Consider the following 27,260-nt stretch of genomic DNA (forward strand, 5'->3'; position numbering starts at 1 on the left):
GCCTGAAGTGGGGAGGACGTCCGTTTGTTCTGGACAGCACACTTGCAAAAAGGATGGCTTAAACCACTTACACTGAGTGACAAAAATCAGATTATCTGGTAGCCGATAACTGTAGCTATCAAGTTAATTACAGTTCAGATCTATGAGCATTATTGATAAGAACCAGTTTGATCAGGGGGAACTAACTGGAAATTTCTGTGCTGGCAATTTCCCCCCCCCCCAGATCAGTCCACACTTAAATTTTCCTCATGGCTTTTAGTGATGTGAAAATTAGACAGTTAGTAGGAAGGCAGAGAGACAGCTGAATATTTTTTAAAATAAAGTATTACTGAATTTGGGGCTGGTAACAGAGAGGGGTCTGTAGAGAGGATCTCAGGAGAAGCATGAAAGAAGGCACGACAGAAGGAGGAGAGTGCCAGTGACCAGCGTGGGCAGAGCAGTCCTGTATGAAGACAGAAAACACAAAAGCTCCTCTCTTGGAAGGACATATCGGTAGTAGATTTCCACCATGTGACCAGCCAAGAAGATGACGGAGGAATACTGCTGTTGAGACCTGTACGCTCTCAGCATGAACTTACGGAGTCATGATGGACTTGATTCAGATAGAACCAGGGGAAACTAATTGGGACACCCACAAACGACTTCCTGAATGCAAAGAGTCAAGGGGCAAGAAACAAGAAGCAGGCCCACATGGCTGTGCTTAAGGAGTTATCCATCCTCCTAATTGTCAGGGGTAAATTAAGAAATGCAGTAAAACAAAAGATAATCTGCTTATTATTTTCAGAACAATATCCAATTATATACAATCACAGCTTCTTACTCTTTTGAACCAAATCCTAGTGCTGTATATTAAAGAAGTTTGCTTCTCTCCTAAGAAAGAAACCTGTAATCCAAACATCACAGGAGGGTTCACAGCTGCTGCAGCCAACAAGTAACTGTGGACCCTTCCTATCTCGCATGCCACAGCATCCCAGCTAGTAAGGATTTGATTGTTCTTCTCGAGAAAAGTTCAGTCATTAATGTCATATTTCCATTTAAATTGGAACTCTTAGATATATTTTTCAAGGGTTCTGAGCAGGTAAAACAGGCACCTCCTAGTTCAAAAGTTAGAAGAGGGAAAATAATTATCTTTATGAAGCTACGAGTAAATTTGTATTTATCTGGCAATGGAAGATCCAAGAATTTGATTTTGCCAAGACGTTAATAGACCAGAGATAAGAATAATCATTGTAGCTGATGTGCTTTCTCTTACAACAGACATAGCTCTCCCTTCAAAAAATGACAATCATCAATTAATCATAACATCAATGCAACTGTTTATGGCTATTTAATTGTCTGTAATTAGAGTTACTAGAGGACAGGGTTTTACCCATTCCTTTTCCATTTTCAGTACAAATCCTGCAGGTATACAGAATTTTGAATTCAAGGATAAAATTGTTGATGATTTGTTACTGAAGGCAGAGGTTTCTTTTTCCCCTAAGTGCAAATTATAATAGAAATAAGGTATACATTTAATTTTTAAGATATTTTTCGAAGACAACTCTCCCAAAAAATAGTAAGACACAGTAATAAAATGTTTGTAGTAATAAATTTCTTAGCTTCATTGAAAATATTTATGTAACTGCAGAAAGATTTTGAATTTCTAACCGTGCCAATACATAAATCAGATCTTTTAAGTTTGGCGATAAACTAAGCCATACTCTAGCCCATATATAAACTCCATTCCAGATGTTTTTTGTAATACAATGTCTAGCACTTGCAAACCTAATAACTTAAAAAAAAATTTTATGTGTAGAGTGTAGATGAGATGCATTAATTACTATGTTGTACAAGGGATATTAGCAAGTAGCAGCTGGGATCTGATCTCCAGATTTTGGAAGTAATGAGGTATATTTGAAACTTGTTATGCTAAATTGTAGCTATTATGCCCAGTCCCATACTTAAGCTTAGATTTTCATTTCCATTTGTACAGATTGGTATTCTTTCAGCTAATGCTGATGATAAGTATATAACAAAAAAAAATCCTTGAAGAAGAGAATATGCCCTGCAGATAAGACCTGCAGCTCTGTTGGAATTCAGATAGCAGGTTTGATTCTAAAAATTACACATTTCTTTCAAAGCAGAGGGCAGAGATTGACCCACATTTTTTATGAAACTTGTAGTTTATAATTTAAAGGCATGTTGGCATGGAGGACCCCTGCCAAAAGAAGTTTCCCAGCATCAATAAAAATGAAAAACCATTGTTTTAATACAAAAGTACACTTGAATGTTAGGGCAATATTATATCTTTCAACAGACAGCAGTGATCTATCACAGCATTTCAAAATTTCATGAGGTTTCTTCAAGAGTCCTAAACTCCTACAGGTCCTGAGCACTCAACTTTCAAAGCCCTATTCTTCCACACTTCATTTAAAAACTATTTTTATCCAATTGTGTTGAGTATACTTTTTTACTGTCATGTGAAGAGGGGTTTTTGCTGATGTCTCTCGATGTAGCCATAGGGACAAAAAATCTTTTTGAGTCTGTGACTTGAGGGGTGAAGGGAGCGAAGAATAATCTTCTGATTCACAGTGGAGAATGATAAGAATTTAACCCTACAAACTGTTGTTCCTTGCTGAAGCTCAGCAATGAGCAGAAGAAAGAGAGACGCTGCTCAGGAGCACGTCAGCTCCTCGATCACATCGCTGAGTGCACTGCGCTGGTGGGTGTCCGTGGAGCTCCTCAGGGAAGGATGTGCAAGAGATGGAGACCGACTGTGGCACCTAGGGATGAAAGAGCTCATCTTGACTGGAGAGAAGTGGTCAGATATGGGTTTGAATGAAGCTTGCCTCCAATCCAAGTAAGTAATTCAAACCCCAGGCTCTTAGGCTGTTAGTGACTTTCTCTCCTCCTGCCTCTCTGGCTGGGCCTGAGAAACTCTTCCCCAGCAGCATTGCTCCTGAGCTTTTCTGTACTCCTGAACAAGAATTTTTGGGTGAATTTTTTGGTTAGCTGATAAATTCCCAAAGAGCTCTTTCTGCAGGACCTGATCTAACATCATCTCATTGAAGTTAATTAGAAAGAATGAAAAACAAATGCATTGTACCTGAAAGCAAGAGATTCTGACCATATTCAAATTAAGGAGGTGTAAATATTGAAGAACAAAGAAGAGTCCAGTGGTCAGGGCACTAGTTAGGCATGTACAGCCTTTCCCAAAACCTGTCTCTGCTGTAGCTGTCTTGTAAGATCAAGATAAGCAAAGCTAAATTATGCTCTCAGTGCAAGAATATGTCATCTGTAAATGGGACAAAAGGGCTTCCTTTCCTCACAGAAACACAAATGCTTTAAAGACGAGGAGGCACCTCAGAGCACTTTGGTAATTACTAAACACAAAAGTACCAAGAGGAGTTTTGGTAACAAGGCACCTCTGAAAACCAAAGTCCTTTGCTTTGTAAAGGCAGCGGTGGAGCAGGGGGTTTCAATGTAGCTTTTAAAATGCCTTGGTAAGTTTAGTTTCCCAGATAATCCAGCTGACACTCTCCCACCACCAAGCCTGCCCGTTGTGTGGGTTGGAGAGTTACCAATGTTTAAAGCTGAGTTACAACTACCCACAGGCTGAACAAAAGAGCCATCAGAATTATTTCACATAAAACTCCTGGTTTTGCTCAAAGTAGATTCCAGTAAAGAACATAGTAATACTTTTTAGCTTTCAATAAACCTACATTTTTATACTTAAATATCTTGGTTGCCAGCTCTGATCATACTCCATAAAACTTCTTATGCTTTTCTTAAAGCTCCAAGTATTGAAGACAAATAACCATGCAAGAGTTACAACTTTCATGTAAAAATAGCAATAGTTTTCTAAGCTCTTGCGGCTGCACAGAGATCACTCATTCCAGTGGTTTAAATTTGATGGTCTAATACCTCAGCTCGTGGAGACCACCCACGATGAGGAAAAACTGAGGAAGGCAATCCTGAAATTTTACCCAGATGATCCAAAGGACCAAGTTCCCACTCTCATGTAAATGATGTAAAGACCTTCGTTACATGAGCCAGTGGAGTCACCCCAGGGGCTGATTTGGCACCGTGCCCTCAGTGTGTAGTTTGGGTGGAACCAAGCAGCTCCACAGAGACAGCGCTGCAAACAGAGATGGCTCTTTCCAGGGACTCTTTCTTCTTGTATTCCTTCAGTGCTTTCTGCAACAAGCAAGATATTGCTTTGCAGTCGTGCCCTGCACATATTCATGTCAGCACTGAAGCACTATAAAGAAAACTGACACCTTCCATTCTTTGAGGTTAAAATCTGTTTATTAATTTCTTTCATGTCGATTTTTGTTTCATTCTGTCTCCTCACTACACAAAACCCATCATGCGCTGGGAGATGAATCATTGAACTTTTGTTGCCTTTTAGCTCCTCTCTGTGAGTGTGTAAAGCACTACACCAGATATTGAGTGTCCTAAATCACAGTTTCTACAGCTAAATCCACATTTCACAGCAGGTGTAGACCATGGTATCCCTGGATCCTAATAAGTCCCCTCACTGTCCAGATCATCACACAGCTGGAGAGCTCAGGATTGGGGCTCATTCCTGGGGCCATGAGGTGAGCTGTAGTTTATGTTTAACACAGATTCTATGCATAAAATAAAACCAGTATAGATAGATTAGCAATAGATGTGATTTGTAACCATAGCACACTAGTCTGTTGAATCTCAAGTCTACACATAACCAACAGATGAGGACTCTCAAAGAAATTAAGATGGTTAACTAAGGAGTCAGAAATTAATATAAAATAAAGCTATTAAATGCATAATATTAGACAAATGTTTGCGATCTAACATCCTTACCGCAGTGTCATTGGTGGTAATGTACACCAACACATCCGAGTTGTTTCTGCCATTAATGTATCGGTAACAGTTCCACACGCAGCTTATCAAGTAACCCTGCAAAGAAAAGGGATTTATTATTCTGTGCAGAAAATAAACCATATAAATTTTTCTGCTAGAGTATTTCTATTCTTATTTATATAAGAACATGAGCCTGATAGAAACACGGGACAGTTGCTTTGCTGGTTGCAGTGACTGTAACTATCTGTAGGGGCTCTGTGAGTAATCCAGAGTTCAGTAATCCAATTCCTGGTACTGAGAGAGTTGGGGTTGTTCAGTCTTGAGAAGAGAAGGCTCTGGGGAAACCTTACAGTGGCCTTCCAATATATAAAGGGGGCTTATAAGAAAGACAGAGAGAGACTTTTTACCAAGGTCTATAGCGACAGGACAAGGGGCAACAGTTTTAAACTGAAAGAGGATAAATTTACATCGGACGTAAGGAAGAAACTTTTTACGATGAGGGTGGTGAGGCACTGGCACAGGTTGCCCAGAGAAGCTGTGGATGCCCCATCCCTGGAAGTGTTCAAGGCCAGGTTGGATGGGGCTCTGAGCAACCTAGTCTGGTGGAAGGTATCTCTGCCTATGGCAGGGGGGTTGGAACGAGATGGTCTTTAAATGCTGTGATTACATGGTTCTGTGACTGTGGATACTTGTGTTGCACTATGAGCCGCTCCATCTAGGCAGAGATAACTGCAATCTAGACCTATCTGAATGAAGTTTACTATTCCAGATATTTAATATTACAGCACACTTAATGTAGACTAATTGTTTTGAAAGGAACAATATTTGGGCCTGAATATAGCTAAAGTAACATAATTTTCTGTATATAAGTTCCATTTTACTTAAATGAGCAGGTCACATATGCTGGCTTGCTTTCTTACACCTCTCTAGAAACACGGAGAGATATGAGTTCAGTCCAACACCTCATTACTGTGCATGGGATACTACATACCAGCAGGGTTGAGTTTTACAACACAAAATGAAGGTACAAGTTAGACTGCGACAAAAAAGAGAAGGTGCTGCAGATATGTCTCAGGGACAGCAGCAAAAAGTAAACAGAAACGAGTTTTGGATTCCTCCATGGTAAGGATGTTCAAATATCATCAAGTGGAGGTTAGTGGTATTAGAAAGTGGAAGAAAACTCCAGTAAAAAAAGCACAAGCATGCTGGGGACTGAAGAATTATCAAGCAAACCTCCTTGTCTTGTGAGTAGAAGGCTGGCCAATGACTATGTGATGATCCTATATATCACCTGCATTGTTTCAATATGCTGTTTCACTTAATCTTACATTAAACCAATGTATTCCATATGACTGGGATGGTCTGGTGTCTTCCTACTCTTGCCTGACTAGAGAAAATTGCCAGTGTAAACGTTTTTGTTGAAATCTGAAATTATTTCTGACCTTTTAACCATTATTACAAATACTTTATTTTTTTTCAGTATAAAGCAAAAAGCAAAAATACTGTTATTGCAGCAATAATCCTACCACAAGATCTGGGTAGGGCTGCTGCCTGGCAAACAACTAGCTGTCTCCACTTCTTTTTGAGACGGTTGGGCAAAGTGCTCACATCCATCATCTCCTTCACCAGCAGGAGAGATTCCAGTTCGGCCAGCAGAGATGAGCAAAATCACTGGAAGGAAGGCAGTAATACATGTGAAGGAGCAGGAGTCAGATCCTCAGCATGCCAGGGACAAGGCTGGTGGGACCAAGCAGTTCCCTCTGGAGTTTTCTGCTTCCCATGCATTCACACACGACAGTGATGAGGAGAACGATGTGTTTTGATAGTGCCCAACTTATATTTTTACTTAGTAGGCTCTGCACAGCAATTCTTTCACAAACCTAGCGCGTGCAAATTAAACTGCCAGCGCTGATTGGATTTGCATGTGTGTCTAACTCTGAGTGAGTCATATTTTTGTGACTCACTTGCACTGATGACCTTCCAGAAGCCTCTTATCCTTTTAAGCTGCCCTTTGCTTGCTCCCTCTCCAGAGCTGTCACACATAAGCTGTGTTTTTCGGATGCCACGTGGCTCACTGATGGCTCGCTTGCAGATCAGGAAGAGTTTTTTTCCACCAGGGCTAAGCTGGCTGAAATCCAGTAAGTTTGCTTCCTTTTCTTTATCGCATCTTACAGACCTCGGATGACTTGGAGGTGTCGCAGACTTTGACAATACTTTCGACCATCAAATGGGCAGAAAAAAAGGCTTTTGGAGTGAGCTGAGTCCCAGGGGAAGGTTAGGCTGGCTCTACAGACCAAGCTGTGGGCTATGCAAACCTGCCCCAGGCTACTGAAACAAGTGGAATAAAGGCACATACATGGAGAACTGCAGATTTTCCAGAATTAAACAAAATGCCATTGTTAATTATAAATAGTAATAAGTAGTTCAGTAGCTGTCAATGCTCAGATACTATGCACTGAGAAATATATAAGAGCTAGTACAGAATAGAGACTGAATATGGTGCACTTCTGTGGGGACATGGCCTTTCTTTATAAGAAACCCTTTACATTAAGCCTAGCTATTTGCAAACCAATTTCTATACTCCTTCTGTCAAAGTCCACACTGAGGGAAGCCCCATTTCAGATAATACAGTCTTATCTGGGAGAAGCTACCGGGAGGTTTATTTTTGAATGCTCCCATTCCATTACATGCAGTGAATAAAACACATTTAACCCCTCAATGAACCCCTACAGCTCTTCCAGCTCTGAGCCCTAGCTCTAATCAGCCCTGCTCCTGCATGCATGGGCTGTTTCTCAGTGGGTGAGGTCCATTGCAGCCCTTGAATTAAAGAGGTCATCAGCCAGCACACACCAAGTAATTGGCCCCGAGACACTGACCCACATACGGCTGAAAGCGGTGGCAGCTCGGAGCATGTCCTGTGCCTGTGAATTGTGAGTCATGGAAACTCATTTTCCTCAACCTGTAACTTCTTCTTTAAACTTGTTCCTAATTGTTGCTCTCTACAGATATTGCACTAGCATTAAATAGGATTGCTGATTCAGTTACCAGTTTTTTTCCTGAAAAACTTGGCTGAGGTTTGAAATATTGCTTTAAAATGTACGGCTGGACACACAGTATACAAATATATCAATTTTTCTCTCAGGAGACCAATGTTCACATTTGGAACAGGCCCTATGTAAAAGGCATTAAGTCACTTCAGCCTCATCCACCCTTAGCAGTATTCCCGCATACCACAGCATGGGGTGCTGACAGACAATTTTTGGGGGGGCAGCCCCCAGTAGCCACCACGTGAAAGGATGGGTGCGCAAGAAGGGCTAAATGTGGGAACAGGCACTGTGCCTACTTCTGCCAGCTTTCAGTCTTCCTCTTTGAATGGCGGGAAATGCCTTGAGCCCCTACGGAACTGAAACCCACAAAACTTTATAACCTTGCCTCTTGCCGTTGTTACTGCATATGCATTCGTTAAGCATCATAACAACAGTAATGTAATGGATGACTTCTGCCCATCACATGCCCGACCAGCTGACCGACCAGCATCTTTGTGGAAACTAGAGGTTGCTGTATCCTGCTGTTTCTTGTAACACAGCAAGGAAAAGTCGGGGTCACAGCAGCCCTCTGGGCAGCTCCTTCGCCTGCAGCAAGTGCAGGGTGAATGCCGCAGACCCAACTGAGCCCCCACGGGTTAGGAGCTGTCTGCTCTGAGTCCCATTTTATTCTCCAGCTGCTTTGATTTTTCTCTTTACAGAGCTGGGCTGGTCTTCAGTAGCTGGTGAAAAAAAGATAATGATTTCTACACAAACTGAAATTTATATGAAGATTTCAGAAGGATGCTAATGGCAGACCAATTGGCCACGTGTATTGCACATTTTGATGCTGCAGGAGGAGAAACAACAAGTTGCTGTGCTGACGAAATCTGCAATTAAATCCATCTTCTCAGCACACTAGAATGTGTATCTTGGGAGTATAAGGCAGCTGCACAAGAACCACTTCTTATAACTGCGAAGAAATGCTGTGATTGAAAAGAATTAAAGATGTCAAACCAAACCACTGGCCTGCAACACTTTAAATGGCACCTTATACAGGCCAGGCCACCATCTGCTGGCTCACAGTCACACATACCGGGGTATGCAACTTAAAGCAAATGACCCCTGCTTTGGAGATGCTTCTCCTGTAAGTATTCTGCCACCAGCAAGCCCAGTTCTGGGACCCGTCCCAGGCTTTTGTGGAACAGGTGGCAACATCCTGGCTCTGTGTTGACCACTCCTGGAGCAGGGATCAGGGCTTGGCTTCTGGGGCTGTGTTCATGGTCCCGGCTGCTGCTCCATTGTCCCTGCGGGAAGGCAGTGGACACCGGGGCGATGTCCACCCTGCAGGTCAGGGTTCCCCCTGCCAGGAGGCATCCCCCTGGGCTGAGACACGAAATCTCTCAGGGTGAGCACAGAGCTTTGTTCTGCATCACCCTTTCCCATCTGCTGAGGAGACCAGGACATGGAGAGTGGTTTCATCTCTAGGCTCAACACCTTGTACATGCAGGTTTTAGGCATATTATGGAGACCAGGGTTAATATTCAGTTTGCTGCAGACCAGTCTGTCTCTTTGAACTGGAATACCTTTTGGTTGCCCCACTGGCAACTACCTCTTCCTACCTCCATTCCAGAAAAAGAAAGCCCAAAAAAGAAGAGAAGAAGAGGCTGTACCCTGCAGTTGCAGAGTTCTCAGTGCAGCCCAGGGCAAAGGTTTATTCTGGTTGTGTTTGTGCTCACCCGAGCCTAGCTCATTTGGGTCTGGGAGGCTTCTCCCACGGTGGGGAGGGGGAGGTTGAAGCCTCAACTGTTCTGTCTCAGCAGCTGATGAGGAAACAGAGGCCCTGTTCCCCAAACCAGCTGCAGCAGAGGGTGCAATTCAAAAGCCATTGTGCTGGCTATATGCCATTTGAAGTCCTGTGTACATGTATATAAATACATTTGTGCTGCTGGATGTCCTTCCTCAGCCAGCTAGGAAACACCTATATTTCATGGTATGTAACTCTGGTTCAGTTTCTAGACAAACACAGTAAATGGAATAACACTTTTTGGTCTACTCTCAAAAAGATTCTGTGTGAAACCGCCTGAAATACCCATTAGCTGCTTCAGATCCAAGTAAATCCTAAGGACTAAAAAGACAAGTGCTTGTGTGTGGTTAGCTGGCTCACTTTCTTACTACGCTCTCTTGTCCCCCTTCCCTTTTCACAATCCCGTGACTGCAGAGCACAAAACCACCATCCAATACTGCTATATGTCGATTTCTGCTCAACAGTGTTTTCCTTTGCATGTAGCTTCACCCAAACCAAAATTGTCATGATGCCAAATGTTTCTGAGGAATTATGTGATTCTGTTTCATATTTCCCACCAGCTGAATGCAGCTTTTCCTACTGTAGCTTTTCCTAGGTTACAATGTTTTGGTTTCTCTCCCTATTTCTAGCCAAACTTCAGAGAGAGAGGGAGCTCAGGCATATTTTTATGCACAGTACCTTTTCAGTTTCAGTATATAAACATGGTACCATCTGTTAAGTCTATCAGTGATAAAGTGTGATGCATCTGATAGCGTCCAGCTTTCTTTTCATGGTGCAGATTCCATAAATCTGCATAGCAGCTCTTCTGGAAACACAAGAAATTAAAATGAAAATGCTAACTGGAATTTAGCATGTGTTTCTGTGTGAGTCATACTTTTTGTGACTCATTTGCATGATAACAGGTTGCTAGAATGAGCATTATATGAGCGCATATACCCTTGGAAAAAACATGTGTTAGCCACTTCAAAATAAAAGAAGCCTTTTGCACTATTAATTTCTTAGGTTTCTTTTTTCTGTAGTAAGTATTTTTGCCACTCCAATTCTAGTTGTGTTTTTTTTAATAAGCTTGAGACTTCCTTGCCATACTTGGTCAATGAACTAGTAGACCCACCTGGGGTAAAAATGAGCTAATGTTTGCATCTGAGAAATTTAAAGAGCACATCCCTTGTGGCACCTGAAAAATCTACGTATTTATTGCATTCATATATAATTTCTTAAAGCTGCAAAGAAAATCAACTATATGGCTATGAACATAGTAAGCCAGAAGGCTAAACTGTATTTCTAAATCACAGAGCAAAAGTGAATATCACTTCCAACAGCACCTTAAAATACCCTATCTGTTTGGGTTTTTTTAATTTTGAAGGCGCTTCAATAATCTAATCTACCTCTTTTGTCACAATAACTTTCCCTGTTCATGCTGTCAAATGCATTGTCTGGAAGCAACATCCCTGGTGTCACTGTGGCTCTTTGGGACTTCTCTAATCTAATGCGTAATTGCTCTGCAGAGAAAGAGCAAGAACTATTCTGAAATAAAATGCAACATGAGAAATACAAGAATGGCAGCAGCTGTGAGAAACTTGCAGAAGGGTGCAAGAAGGTGGCAAACATACCGGCATACTTTCCAAGAGGTCCAAGGCTGAGGGGACTAGTTGAGCCACAGGTGGCTGTTTTTCATATATTGATTTGTCTCATCTTATTCTGAGCTCCTTTTGGACTTCTGCCCTGCACAGCAGGTGTGGGCTGACCTTGCTGGACCACAAACCTGGGTGCGGTGGTTTCACACGAGCCCTTTCCCACTGCGCTGGAGGATGCTACATCTCCCCTTCGCCTGGTACCTGCCACCTCCAGCCCTCTCACCCATGAGGTTTGCATAACAGCAAATAAATTATCACTCCCTGTGCCCTTTCGCTGCCTGGTGTGAGTCCTTTACGCTGTCCCTCCCAAGAGGGATTGTTTGGATCTATTTACCTGTCTACAACATCCTTTGTGAGACAGGGCACCAGAAGTGAATGCATGCTTCCAGAGGAGGTAGGCATCAAAACTGGCAAAGAAATCTTTCGATTTCTGTTTTTTCTATTCCTTTCTTAATATTCTTAGCATTTGATTTACTTGTCTGACCAGAACTGAGCCGTAAGCTAATATTTTCATAGGTTGGTCTATTATAGCTACAAGATCCCTTTTTCAGGTGGTCACCCAGGCCTCCCAGCAAGGGACATTCCACCCATGACCAGAAGTAGGCTTTATGCACAGTAATGCACTTACCTTAAAAGCCAAAATGATACTTATGAAAAGGAGGATAATCACAACCAGACACGTAGGGTTCACAGACATAATCTCTTCCTTGTAGGGAAAAAAGAAAAACTGGTGGGCTGCATAAGCAAAAATAAGCAAAACACTGTAAATTAATCCCAGTAGTCATTTAAGAGCCATTCAATTAGTGCATTCTATAACGAACAGCTTACAAAACTTTCTGTGATCTACTAAACTGAGAGCTCTCCGCACCAATAACCAGTTTCAGTAAGTTTGGCTGGAACAGGCGTTGTGAAGACTTGGCTGCCAAACGTTCCCTGGAGGGCTGAGGGATTTGCTTTTTGCTTTGTATGTGGGGTGGGCTGTCTTTTCCTCTGTGCACAGTGGGTTTGTATCTGACACAAACTAGCACAGGACATCTCTCTGGGAGCTTTGCAGAAGGAAACCTGCCATCTTGGGCAACGGCAGGCAAGTCCTGTACTTATTAAGTAATCATTATACTGGCACTGGTTGCCAAAGACCAGTGGCAGCTCCTTCCGGAAAGTCTAAGCAGGGAAAGCTGGACAGCACGATCCTTTCACCTCAATACTTGATCAAAAGACATTGGGTCTATTCTGCTCCACCTTATTTTGGCTTAATTTGGACTAATTCTCCAGAAGCAATTGTTCATGCTGCTGTCTGACTGCATACCCCGTGGAGGCATGGGTCCTACAGAGGAGCAAGGTAATGATTTCAAATCGAAACGTGGTCCAGGTCCTTCTGTTATCTCACACAGGAAACAGAAGTGACAAAAATAATCTTCCTACTTAGCATAGGACCTAGTGATTTACAATTGTGAAACACTTTAGGATCACTGGCTGAACAACCACCTCTAAAAATGTTTTACTGTATCTGTTATTGCTTAAAGAAAACACATCCTTTAAAATGAATGTTCCAAGTCATTTTGAAATATTGCAAGGCATAAGTTCCTGTTTCAGTTAGAATAAACCATTGTTCACAGACAGAGCTGTTCTCCGCAGAAGACAGCTCCGCTGCAACAGTGGATTGGTATAACTGAATGCATTAGCTCCTTCCACACACAACCCTCTTTTCCCTTACAGGTCTAATTACTTAACCAGGCCAGCTCTGCATCCTTGTCAGGACAATTAACTAGACAGAGCTATAACTGTATTCTTGGCGATGATGGTGTAAATCCAGAGTAACCTCTTAATACCCCTTATAACAGCACTCAGCCCAGCGCATCAGGAAACTACCCTTTTTTTGGACAGCTGCTAGTGAGAATAGCTCTTTATTTAGCATTTCCATGAACTGTTCAGAGTGGTTAACATCAACAGCAGCTGTAGCCGTTTGCAGATAAATGTTACATAAGCACATTTTCTGCTTCTTGACAGCAATGTTTCTGTTCCTGTACTGAATTTCATGGCTGAAGTTTTTATCATGTTATCTTCTTTGTCGAGGTACAGCTTTTGTTGGAAATCATCTTGCTATAATTCAATAAGTTATGCTTTTTTTTTTTTTCCACAGAAGTTCATTGCTAAATATAGTGGCTGCAGTCACCCAGAAACCAAGAAAGCAAGAGTATATGCCAAGAAAAGATGCACTGAAAATTAAACGCAAACCTTATAGGCAGAAAATTTAAGTATTAATGCCACAGCTTGCCCTCTTGCTTGCAGGAGGGAGGCCATGCGTATGGTTAGAAAGTTCAGTCAGTTAAGGACAGTTACAGTAAAACTGCCCCAAATCAATATTTTTAGTACTGACCTACCATTAAAAAAATAGTCACACTAGTTTGTGAATGTAATAAAAAATCCATAGTGAGGCTTTGGTCCTCCTACACTCTGGTTTTTGGGAAGCGGTCGCCGGTCAAAGACTGGATGACTGCATGCTGGGATCTTGGCCATAACCTAATGGTCTGCTTCCAGATGTCAACTCAACTGGGATTTGCAAAGGGGTAAGAGAAGGGCAGCAAAACAACCAAGAAATTTCCCGCTACCTTGAAGAGCAGCAACATCTGCTGGAACCAAGAGCCCTGTCCAAGTCAGGGTGCAGCACATGCTGCTGAGCAGCGCCTGGCCCTCCCTTACATCAGCGATGTTTCAGGTGAAAGGACAATAATTCAGCACCGAAAGCAGCAAGCCAGGAGAGCACGTGAGGAGCAAATGCTGTGGTTTGTCCCCTTCAGGCTCAGCTTTCTGGGTCTCTGTCTTGAAGAGCTGTGAGGTGTAAGCAAGCCTCAGCAAGGCAGTGGGTGCTGCACCCATGCGGGGGTCACCCCCACCCACAGGTGCCTGGGAGATCTTGGTGAGGGGTGTGAAAACTGAAAGCTTTCAGGGCTGCGATGAATAGCCCAGGGGCATCGTGTCAGCATGGAAGAAACTCTCTTTGTTTGCTAACCGGGTCGGTGTCACCTGCCAACCAAAAGATGTTTAATGCTGACTTGCCTGGGCTGGCCTACAAGCAGTCTGATCTTGACTTACAACTACAAACCCCTTCAGTGCAGTAGGAAAAGCAATTTATAACACCTGCAGCGTTTGGCAAAGAAGCAGGAAAGATGGTGGGAAGCATCTCGGCTGGCTCCAGGCTCACCTGGTGCAGGCACCATCATGGAGCTGGTGTCATCAGGAGGCCCTTGGGAACCTCCCATGGCAGCAGCCACTCCCAAAATATCATTCACTCCCTCGGAAAATGGGTAGCAACAGTGGTTCAGATGAATCTAATACCCATTGCTCTCCACCGACTGCAGCTATAAGCTCAAACACTGAGGTAGGAAAAAAAATTCTGCTCCTGTGCTGGGGGTTTGTTCTCCTTGGGGAGATCAGGAGTTGAAATCCTGCTGCTGGGAAGGCCCCAGACACCGGGCTCAGTGCTGCAACTTCTGGGAAAAGCTCAGTGTCAAGTGTTGTGTGAGGTTTGATGAAGCTGAGACTGAAATATGGCTGGGGGGGGAAAAACCCAAGCCCACCACTGGAAATCACAGGAGTGATTCTGCAGCAGGGCATGATGAAATTTTCTATACAAACAAGAGGTAGTTGTAGTGGTGTGGCACTGGCATGTTAAAGCCATAATTAAAGTGTCATTTATAACCTTGTCATGGACATGGAGAGGGCTGCATGCATAATAATATACCTGGTAAACTTTTGATTTTTAAAAAATTACTGTTTATGCATAGCAAAGCTCTATTAGACACTCAAAAAGAATCTAAAACTTGCATGGAGGGTATATTCCTAATGCATCAATATTGTACAAATGCACAAGAAGAATAAAAAATCTTTTTTTAGAGTGCTGAAGCCCTTTCTCATTCCCTCAGCCTACTTGCATAACCTTTCAAGTTTTCCTTCCCCTTGGACCACAAAAAATCCCCTTTAAAAGATGGTGTGGATTCTCATTCAACAATTACAATCCTCTGAGTATCAGAATCTTACAAAATTGAAAGAAAACAGTAATGTGTCTGTAGAATTTTTAAAGCTCTGCTATGAAGTTAGTGGTACTTCTTTGGAATTATAAAGTGGCATTAAAAATGTCAGAAACTGTACTCTTTTTTCAAGCTTTAGTTTATAGGAAAAATTTCTTCAGGTTTAATCTCTTTTATGTTCTCTAGATGTTTCCCTTTGGATTTAAAGCATGATTGATACCACCTGAATTGTTAGCATTGCAGGTAGTCTCATAGTAAAGCTATTTAATATACTTTGAATTTTTCTTTAGATGAACTGTAATAGTGCTGTATCTAATAAAAAACAAGTTTACATAACTCAGTTGCAGACTAGCCTGCTCTGCACCTCTGCCTCAATTCATTTCATATACTGTTATGATAGAAGATGAAGTGTTTAATTTGAAGGCGTTAGAAAGCCCATATATCAAAGGTTTAGTGAGGCTAAAGAAAAGAAATGTGCCTCAGGTCAAACTGCTTTAGAACACTACTGCTCCAAGAACCAAAATTATTTTTATTTTACACATGCTGGATTTACTGTATATGAAGATTTTTGTTTTTCCACTGACAGTAATAATGATCAAGATGTCCAACGTAACCCTTAGAGAGTTTTATCACATGTGATTGCCATACAATATTTCAAATGCTAGATTTGTAACGTCTTCTTATTTTACATGACTCTTCATGCTGAGATGCTCTTGCAATTTATGGGAATTAAGTGGCACACCTCTGTGCAACTAGGTATTAAAAGGCAACAAAAAGTTTCCAAAGACACTCGCGCCTCCGAAAGAAGCCGCTGGTGGAGGCTGACATTACCAAATACCCTGTGAACACAATGTTCTGCATTTTACTATTACAACATTTTCAGGTAGGGCTCTGCCTAGGCCATTAATAGGTACTCATTTATCATCATGCTGAAAGTATATGGAGGGTTTCACAGAAGCTTGCAACTCATCACTGATAGACTGAAATCTGGCAGATGTGCACCAAAGTGAATAGGCAACATAATTCCAGATACTAGCATACGGAAGTAGAAATGGTTAAAAACATGAGGTTTTCACCTCAGAGCAAAAGACATTCTTCCGAGACTGCCAAATATATTCCATTACCTAATGCATACCTTCTTCCAGATATTCAATAATGGATTTGAAGAATGATTGGGATTTTTCATTTCTCTTATGGAGCTGCGCTTCCTAAAACATCATTCCTCAAATTCAAAGCAGTTTTAGAGGAACAAAAAGTATAAGAATGCCAGGAAGAAACACAACCCTCGCTTTCTGCCTCCCTTGGCAGACCTCTGCAAACAGAGTGAGGGCAAGATGACTCTAGGGCTTATTTATAAATCATCAGGAGGGATCACACCCAACTGGCATGGCTCAGGGCTCACCTACAGGGACAAGGCATTTAACTGCAGTCTTGTTCCAAAAGCGGTGCTTGAGATGACAAACTTATCTACCGTGAGTATTATTAAAAGGTAAGGAAACAGGTCCATGGATACAAGCCTGTTTAACAATATTTGAGTGTTAGCACTGCATTGATGGTATTATTGCTAAAAATTTGAAAAGCTTATTTTTAGTTTCATTTTGCTGTGTGCCTGAGTATCTGATACCAGTGGATGTGATCTTCACCTCTCCCTTTTGCTTTTGCCCCCTCAGACAGAGTGTTTTTGCTCCGAACCAAACGCAACAACCTTTTGCCAACTGATGTGGCCCTTCCAGGTAAGGGTACAAGGGGTTCCTGCGGAGCCACTTGTGCTTGGGACCACAGCTAAGACACCGGAGGCATAAACAGCTTCAAAACAGATGCAGAACAGCTTCAAAACAAGTTCAAAACTTTGTTGAACAGCTGACATTAACTGTACAAAATTCATCACAGCTCTTGGCAGTTTTTGCCAATCACTAATCTCCACCATGAGAGATAAAATAGAAATGACTCCTTGTTTCTAAATGAACGTAACTTGGACTAGCTTTTAGCTACTCATTATCATTATGCCTCACATCTAATTTAAACAGCCTTTTAATACCTCAGTATTCTACATATGAAAACTCTAATGCATCACTTCTTGGTCTCCTCTCTCGGCAAACGAAGCAGGAAAAGCTGATTGTCTCTCATCATACTACAACGTATCCAGCTTTTATATAGATTTTGTGCATGTTCTCTGACTTCTAAGCATTGTTCTTTACAACTAGACACCATAAATAGACAAATGAAACCTATGTCACCAACTGAGAAGGGAAGTCTGTCCATTACTATTCATTGCTGAGTTTTTCTGTCCACAAATCCCATGAGCAGCTTTTGCAAACAGTGAAAAAACCTGGGGACTCTTGTTTTGGCACTTAGTTCCCTAGACTGCTTACAGGGTCACTGCATCCCAGGTACAGTTGTCATACTGTATGCTCATCTGTATTCCTCATGCTTTTACGTTTCTTTGCATATAGCAATGTAGCACACATTAACGAATGAACTCAGGTTCTCAGTCGAGCTCACTCTGATTAATGGCCCCGTCCTTAGTGTTATTTACTTCTTCATTAATCTCTGTGTCAGCCGTGAGTTTTATTAGAAGTGATTTTGCTGAGAAAAGTCACGAGTACTGCCTGTAGGACACGCAGAGATGTGTTCACTTTGGGCAATGCAGGGTTTGACACAGAACAGCTGGGTTAGGCTCCTGCTTGCAGCCTCCTGCTAGAGGACTCAATCCCTCTAGACAGTGAGCCTGGGGAAGCTCTCCCAAGGCTGACATTAGTCTTCATGAACAGTCTTTTGGGTTATTAATGGAAGTCAGGAAGAGCATGAAATCTACTGCCGATTCCTGGAGACCTTCCCCTACCCAAAATAGAAACTCATTGGCAGATGGTCGGCTTGACCACAACCCTTTGCAGTCTGCCAGCTAACCTCTCCTAATCCATTTGATACATCCTTTATCGATCTAATGCTTTATTGTTGCTCTAAGCATCATTCTGTGAAGTCAAACATCTCACAAAAGTCTGTTATGCCCCTGCCCATCTTTATTGACAAAGCCAGTAATCTTGTCAGTGAAAGAAAATGAGTTTGCCTGCAGGACTGATTTTCCGTGAAACCGTGCTGGCACTCATTAATCATATTCCTCTGGTCTAATCCTTTATCAATTGACTTTCTTCTCAGTTCTTCTGTTATTATTCTGCTTGGTAGCAATGTCAGGCTAATCAGCCTATAATTATCCTGGAAATCCCCCTTGCCCTTTTGAGCACTGACAGTTTAGCACTCCTGAAGTCCTGCAGCATTTCATTACCAGTCCGGAAAATGATTTACAACAGTAAGACAAAGATGTGTGCAATCAGAGATTTTAATGCTCCAGAGCAGCAACGCGGCTCAGAAAGTGCTCTGCTGCACCATTCCCAATACCTTCCAAGGCCTGCTCCTTGTATTTCTGCTACAGAAAGGTCTATTATTTATCTGTAGGAACGACAGTGTTGTTTTAGCAGACATTTTGAGAGAATCAGCTGCTCTTTGCCTCTCTAGTGAGCCGGTTCCAGACGTGGCACCAGGTTTTCAGCAGAAAAGCAGGGGTATTTTTGTGCACAGCTCCCAGCCTTCTCCTGTCCCCCTCACGTTCTTGCACAGTGACTAAAACTGAGTAAAACCTGTTTACGGCTCATGCTCTGGAAGGGGGCTTGTTCCTGCAGCCACACAGACGCTCATGCTGTCACGAGAGCAGGGCTGTCACGGATGCAGAAGTGAGGAACTGCAGGCGAAGGATGGGCAGGAGGGCTGCAGCCAGTGGCAGTGCCAGCATCAAGCACTTGCCAAGCTATGGCGGTAATTTGCTCTTTTCCACTCGTACCTCTGAGAATCATTTGAATTATTCCTCTTCCAGTGTACCCTTGGCTGTGAACGCAGGCGGGCATTAAACAAGGCAAAGGATAACAGGCCCCTGACACATCCTAGCTCCTGCTGGCTTGACACGTTGCCTCTTCCCGCAGATTTGTGTGGCTACTTATCTGCCTGCTGTTTCTCATTACCTGTTATTTATACTGCCTTAGCTAGTTTTCCATTCACATAACAAAGTTCACAGCCAAGCTAATCTGTATTCAGGTTCTCAAGGCAGATTTTCAGAGGCAGCTGCAGCATTGGCTTCTCCAGAGCTCTGCAACTCCACCTGAACGCTGCCGGACATGGCACGTGGTCCTGTGATGAGACAGAGGCTGGTGGGCTCTTGTCTTTACTTTAGGTGGTTGCAATTATGTCTTGTAAGCATACACAATACTGGCTATGGATGTTTGGCCAAAGTAGACCATGGCAAGAAGGGAGCCTCTAATTGCCCCTAAGACAGAATCCAAAAATATTTTCTAGCAAAACCAAACTGAATCAAACTCCTGCCTAATGAAGTCTGTGTTAAAGCCACCAAATACATTAAAAGGAGCAACAAAACATCCTTGAAATAGCACCAAAAATAAGCCACTGAATATGAACACAATAACTCTGAATCCAAAAGCAATTATTTATTATCTGTGTGTTGCAATATGAGTCTCATTCTAAATGAAGTGGTGCTGAGAGCTTCCACGACATTGCAAAACTCCAGAGCTTTGCACAAATATTGTAATAAGTTAGTAATGTAACCTTGCAAGGATGTTGAATACAGACTAGCAAGGACTGAGAGGCCTTTTCAAGGACTGCATAGGAAGTCAACAGGAAACCGTTGGCTAGAAATACAGGACAAGCAGTGCATCTTGCACAGTTTTTCCCCCCCCAAAGCCCCCAAAAGCTTGTGAACATCAAGTGATTTACCAGCTGGCGGAGGTAGTCCTGAATTGTGCTGGGATAGACAAGTACACTGATGGCAACCAACGTGTTGAGAGCAAAGTCGAAGATCTGGTAACAGAAGAAAGGGATGATCCAAGCTGCATGTTGCTAAAAAGGAAATAAAACAAAAACTCCTCAGCCACAAGTTAAAATAGAAGGGTATATGTCTTTCTGTACTAAAATCTAAGGAATATTTGACACAATGCCATGTTAAATCAGACAAAAGAAATATGACATTCAGCCAAAGGGGTTGGCCAAGCCAGCTTGGCTGCTGAACTGCAGTAATATGTGTAGTGTAAGTCCCACAACTCATTATACTAGGACATTTAGAAACCACGCAATACTTTTCCCCTCTAATTAATAGGATTAATACTGGGACAAACCACAGGCTTTGGAGGTGAATGGGAAAAAATTCCCTTAACTCAGCTAGGTACAAGATTCAGTTCTCTGAATTCACAGTTTGCCCAGAGCTTATTCATATTTGAAATGGCAGACAGTGAACACAACCGGGCAGTCTTCCTGCCTGCAGCACAGGGCCCTGGGGTACCACTGATATAAGCAATCAGTTCTGCTGCCTCCTTGACTTTTTTTTTCCCTCTCAGTTTTCAGCTAAACAACTAGAGAAGAAATTGTTAGAAAGCAATTTTCGTAATTTTGTTTCTACAGAGCTGTATAGTTCACTTGATTCATGCTTTCACTGAATATAATGAATTACCTTATATGCGCCATATGTAGCCATTGCACAGATCAGAATCATAAGAAGAGAAATCGCTGTGGCAATGCACATATCTGGAAAAGAAACAGATTAAAACGATTGCAGATAAATTCAGAGCTTGGTTCAGAGCCATCTACCTCATGCAGAGCATCTTGAAGGGCACGGTGGGAAACAGGTAGAGATGGGGTTGGGTGGTTCACTCAGCCATTGCTGGAGGAAATCTCTGGCTCTTGTGGGAAACCTCCTAAATATGGGAAGCACAGACAGTGATTACACTGCGCAAGCCTCTGCAGCCTCTATGAGGCTGTGGAGATGCCATGAATGGCTTAATTTTTCTGAGGACTTTCAAAAATCAGGAGCAGTCTTGACAAGAAGACTATTTTGCTGGTGATGATGACATCTGTAGTCAGAAAGTGTCTGCTTTTCTGCACTAAAGCTTGTTTTTGCACTAATAGCTGCTGTATGCCATTGCTCATGTATCTCTAAAAAATCCGGAAAAGGAGAAATCATTTTTAAAAGCAAAATAGGTGGAGAGAGGCATCAGAGCAGAAATAACATCTTGGGAATTTTCATTTCAACCAAGAATACTACAGAGATATACAGCTTATTAATGGGGATGTATAACTGTCAGGAAAGGTGAAGTAGTAAAGGAAGGAAAATATTCTTTAAGGTTTTGATTGGAGTAATTACAGGACTCCTATCTTTTTCTTTTATTGCCATTCAGCTTTCAATTAACTTTTCATTAGATTTAAGAAGTTTCTAAACCACAAACAGCTGGAAGGAGATCCTGGGTGAAAAAATTACATATGTTTGGTCTTTTCATATGCATGTGCCTTGATATCATTACAAGCCATAGTCAGGATACCAGAAGTGTATTTCTGAAGCCAACCCTATAGCGAGTTTGGGAGTGCAACTGAACATTGCAACTACTTTTCCGAGGCTAAGCCAGTGCACAAAGAGGAGAGAGGACATGAGTTATATGGGACAGGACTTCAGAGATCCCACCTCTGTCGGTATCTGTGAGGTACCTGCTGTTCATATTGCTGTCACCTGGTGCATCTAAACTACCGGCCTTGATGAGACATTTGGTGGACTTGAGACACACAAATACATGACAGTGTTAAGGCTGTTCACTACCCGTCACTGACTGATTTCAGAGGCATTCAAAGTGTGAAGATGCCTCCATTTGATCACAGAGTTGCCACAACATCTAAGTCCAACACATGATGAAGAGCATCCCACAGTATGGGACAATCTCTCCACCTCCATGGCTGCAGCAAAATCAGATTCTGGGTAGGTGCCCTGAAGCCTTCATCAAAGTCCCTGAAGGGTCTTGATCTGGTAGCTGTGGAGAGGTCTCACCTACCACCACCAGGTAGCAGTGCAGGTTCACCCGGGTCATGGCTGAACAGGCATGACAGACACTAAGTCCTGCCTGTCATTTTTTCCAGCCTACCAGTACAATCATCCATGTAGAAGACAAAGGACCCAGTCCTTGATCCTCCTCTGCCTGAGGGAACGTAAACCTTGCACTAGCACAGAGCGCCTGCTGGCACTAATCCACGTTTCTGCTGGCCCTTGATGCAGAGAGGAACCTGAGACTTGTGAAGCTGGTGGAAAAATAAGCAAGAGGAGACTGTTGCTGGCTGGTGAGGGCATCTCCACAGGGTGCTTAAGTACATTGGGCTGCAGGCTCCTTGGGTACCGTGCCTACCAGCGGCAGGATTAAGGACTCAGGAACCCAAGCCTCCCCTTTTCCAGGACACTGCCTGCGTCCTGGGTTTCAGGGCTTTTGCTCTCTCTCCGTCCCCCCCCAACTTTGTCCTTGTGATTGCATAGGAACTTAAATGCAACAGAAGAAGCCCTATTGCAGGCTACTTCCTAATTTAATGGATGGGGCCTCTTTCCTGGGCACTTGGAGAAGCACATTTAAACCACTGTAGTCCAGATGTCCTTACTCGTAGTGCAAATGCTTGAATCTTTCTCTTATTGTCAAAACGAGCAGGTCTCACCCAGGAGAGGCACCAGCACCCAGCGCTGAGCTTAGCTGTGCTCACTGCTTCCTAGCCGGTGGCTTTATGCAGCTTGGCTTCTGGGTGCTTGGAAATGCCATCAGGAGGCACCTGGGCTCCCTGCTCATAATTCAGGAGGGGATGACATCTCAGCGCATCCCAAATTGCTCTTCATCCCAAATTGCTCTTCATCGGCACCTCCTTCTCTTCTTTGTATAGAAAATCTGGACATCCAGCACAGGCGTCTGAGCTGCCTTGCCACGACCAGTCTCCAGCTTTTTAGGAGCTGTAAGGCTGTGCTGTGTCTGTTAGAGGCGATCTGAATTCTGCCCTCAAGAGGAAGAAGTGCTGACAAAACAAACCTCCACTAATAAAAGGTACTACAGCCTCTTCAAACACCCTTAACTGTGTGGTCATTTACTCCAGCTGCCCACATGCATCTTGTGAAACCAAAATGATTTTGAATAGACCAGGTACAATTGAGGTAATGAAAGAAGAGAAGTGGAAACAACTGCCTGTAGCCACTAACCTCAATTGAACCTCTTGTAAAGGAGGCTCTTGGATCAATATTTTTATTTTAACCATCCATTTGAAGGCACTGCTCATATATTTATTCCATCCATTCTTAACCCCAGTCACCTACTCACTGTATCCAAGGGGAAGCTGCTGTCATTGTCATTTGCAGCAGATGCAGCAGTCACAGGCCTCGCTTTGCTCGTGACCACGGCAGTATTGGTTCAGAGCCAGAGCCTAGCAAACTGCGATAAACTTGACATTGAAGCTCTTGTCTGACACATTCATGCTCCCCGTCTCTGGTGTCTCTCTAGCTGTGCTCCACCAAGCCAAGTCCTAGTTGGCTCAAGCTGGTTCTTTCTCATTTAAGGCTTCATTGGGTTTTTTGAGCTGTGTCAGCTTCAATTAATCAGAATGAAATTAGATATGTAGCACATTAAATGAGAAGCTAATAGGGGTGTGTGAATTTTTTTTCCAGCCATGCCGTACTTTCCGTGGCACTCATGACTAGAAGGGCTCTACTTGGACCACTGCAGTGGTTAGACAGCCTATTATCCTAGACGGCTTTTTGAGTTTTCTGCCTGGCTTTAAAGAAACTAGTTGAGTTTTTTTCCTCTTGTACCTTTCAGTGAGATCCTATCTTCTTGCTGCATTATGGAGAAGATGTTGCTGGGGCTGGACAGAGCTCCTGCCATGGGGTGCTTGCGTGCATGGCAGGCTCTACAGCTGGAGCTCCCTCGAACCCATCTCACAAGCATTTCCTTGCCTTCCCCTCTCCTCTGGCAGAAGAGGCTGGTGGTGGGTGCTGTGGGGACAGGGAGGAGCAGCCAGCGAGCCCAGTCCCTGAGCCAGGATTTGTGTGGAGTGATGGAGACCTCAAATTCTCCATCACCTGGCCTGGCCCTGGAGTTAATCGCTGGCTCACAGCTCCAACAGCAGGAGCCAGAAAGCTGCTAATTAGCAGCCTGCAATCCTCAGACAGTTTTGCCCACCCTCCTAGCCTTACTTATCCAGCAGCCTGGCCTCCTTACTGCCAGCTAAGGATTACTGCCTTGCTCTCTCCTCCCAGCTGCTTGTGCAAGTTTGGTGCCTTGGCTGCCAGCCACTGTACAGCCTCCTGGGTCAGAACACATGCGGTGGTGGCACTTTCTCTCCAGCAAAGGAATGAGGCCAATGAGAAGGAAAGAGTTTTCTGCACCTTCATGGTCAGCTTATTTACTTCAGAGGATAAGGCTAGAGGGGAAGATGCAGCCCTGAGTATGTTATGGTGGGACAGGGATCTAGTTTTTTCTCCCTCCCTGTGATGTGGGGCTCATGCTGCATCGGTGGTGTTGATGGACTGAGGCAGGAAGGGTACCTACTCTATCACTTCCATTTTCCCTCCAACAGAAGTCCAAGCCTGCTGCCTGTAGGTTTCTTTATTAAAAATTTTCTATTTGAATTAATCTTTTTAAGCCCTGGTTTGGCAGAGAGACCATCATATTACCCTGCTCTGCCCTGAGACCTCTGCTTGTCTGATCTGCATGTCCCAGGGCAGGGACACAGGCGGATTTTGGCCTGACATCAGTGTCAAAGTTCCCCTCAGTTTCCACAGGGCACACATAGGATTTCAGTCCTTGTTGTCATACAGCTTACAAAGTATCACAGGCATCCATGACACTGTGAAGGCAGCGAATAAAACCAAGCAACTCTCGGTAGTTGTTCAGGCTGTTGACATGTCAAAATCATGGTCTGTGTACCTGGAGAAGCTGAGCAGGAGGCTCAGGTGAAGCCCTTTGGGAAGTCAAAATGATTTATAGGGCTTTTCCACCTCCTGCCCAGAGATTATTAGTTTTTTAACAGCAGCAGTATTACACTGGGCAGCTCGCACATTTCTAATTTTTCCTAGTCCAGCTTCTAGTTCATAAACTCCCTTAGGCCCTAAGGAAATAATAAAAAGAAAGATGAGACTAAATGGGCTCAGCTGAATATCCAGCACAGGAGGAAGCCCGGAGTTTTCCTCGGCTCCCAGATGTACATCTTGGAGAGCCAGCCAAACCACACACATTGGTGTCTTCCAGTACCACCATCTGCCGCATGGCAGGTCCTGGCAGACCTTGCTCCCCCTCGTTTCCTTTTCTAGAATAGAAGGGAAAAGCTATGACCTACAGCTTTTTCTAAGTGCTCGGGTAAATCGTTTATCTGCTTAATGCAACAGGCATTTTGGAGCCTCTGGTAACCATGCTAAATCTTGAAATTAAGGCTGAGCAGCTATTCGCAGAAGAACTGATGCTGCATTGGCATTTTCAAGCAGATTGCACTAGACTGGCTCTGGCTCTGCACGTGGCAGGAATTTTTCCCACTGCCGGAACAGAAAACTGAAAATTCTTCATAAACCAGGCCTGAGCACAGCCAGAAATAAATATGAATACGAATACTGAGGGAATCCTGGTTTCTTGGAAGTCAAGGGAAATCCTTCATTAACTTCAGGTTAGCCATAATTCTACTACTGTGACTCATCTGATAAGTTTATTTCCCAATGATATTTTCTGATCTTTTATGAAGGAGCCTATTTGAGGAGGGAGGGAAAGGGAGTGACAATTTTACATGTGAACTCTGTGTCTGCATTTTTTTGTTGTTTGTTATTGATAGGAGCATCAAAAGTAGTAATGAGAATAATGGCTACTAGTATTTCCATCATTGTTATTTGTCAACACAGGTACTTATAGATAACAACTTTGGGACCTTCATTAGCATAAAAATTGATACATCTTCCTGTATGTCGTACATATGGTTTCACATCTAAGAATTTCAGCACATGCAGCTAACCTGGGAAGCACTTCTTCAAAAAAGACAAATAAAGTAGGACAAAAGAAGAGTATATGGAAGTTTGTCTGATGTTTTATCTCATGAGAAAACATTTTCTCAGATTTGAACAAATATACTCATACTTAAAGAAAAAAAGGAAAAAAAAAAAAATCATCTCCTGCCAGCTACTTCCAGTAACTGTAAAAGCCAGTAGCTTGATTCAGCTGCCTTTACTCAGTAAGGCATTAAACTGGAGGGAGTCAAAGAATAAAAGGAGACATTAATTCAAATGTTCATTCGTAATTTAACTGCCTGTGAAATGTTCCCTTTACTGAATGGAAATGAGGTTGCTTGGCCCACAAGCCATCCTTTTGCAGTCTTGCAGGGTTCACTTCAGAAGCCTTGATAAAAAATATAGAAAATACAATTTGCAAGTGTAGATGGAAATCCCCAATGTACTTGATCTGACAGCTATTGCATTACAAAACAGAATTACAATTTTAAAGCCTTGGGCACTGGCAGGCCTCTGATGTTGGCTATATAAAACCACACTGACAGACAGTCATTACCAAGGTTAATCTCTGAGAATTAGGACAAGGCAGTCAGTTTTAATATGTCAGAAACAGCTAGGAGCCCATCTGTATCTACTACGGTCCTTACTTTCTTAAATCCAGTTATATAAGAAGATTTTTAGTGAGAAATTGTAGGTGGTTTTTCAATGAAGACACCATAAAGTAGCAATTCCCCCTTATTATTAATTAAATGTAGACCCTCAAGTCATATCTGCACTAAAGACTTTGTGGAAATAAGCACCCCTTAACTGATACCCAGCAGCTCTGACACACCATGGGTGCAATTATTTTTCTCACGTGTGGGGTTACTCATTTTCCTGCTCATATTTTTATTAACTTCAGTAGGAACGAGGAAAGGACTTGGAGCCTTTTGCTGTGGATGGATGTGGTTCTGAGCAGCAAGACACCAGTGCAACTAGCAGGAGACCTTGTTTCAGATTACTGTGAGAAATGTTGAACGTAACAATCTTGTAGGTGGAAATGAAAATAAACAGACATTTTTATCAAAATCACATTGAGGGAAAACTTTTCTAGATACGAATTAAACAGTT

At 42.8% G+C, this 27,260-nt stretch overlaps 1 protein-coding gene across 1 annotated transcript in view; it reads right to left on the bottom strand.

Moving 5' to 3' along the window:
* Positions 1-27,260, bottom strand: part of LAPTM4B (lysosomal protein transmembrane 4 beta) — a 46,312-nt gene that overhangs the window by 14,883 nt on the left and 4,169 nt on the right. The window contains exons 4-7 of the mRNA XM_009706509.1: positions 20,826-20,899; positions 20,096-20,218; positions 11,917-12,015; positions 4,825-4,920 (exon numbers count right to left, since the gene is read on the bottom strand). Of these exons, the coding sequence (XP_009704811.1) occupies positions 4,825-4,920; positions 11,917-12,015; positions 20,096-20,218; positions 20,826-20,899 (392 nt within the window). The remainder of the gene's footprint in view (positions 1-4,824; positions 4,921-11,916; positions 12,016-20,095; positions 20,219-20,825; positions 20,900-27,260) is intronic.

This window comes from Cariama cristata, unplaced genomic scaffold, assembly GCF_000690535.1.
Source record: "Cariama cristata isolate BGI_N322 unplaced genomic scaffold, ASM69053v1 scaffold8028, whole genome shotgun sequence".
Classification (NCBI taxonomy): Eukaryota; Metazoa; Chordata; class Aves; order Cariamiformes; family Cariamidae; genus Cariama; species Cariama cristata.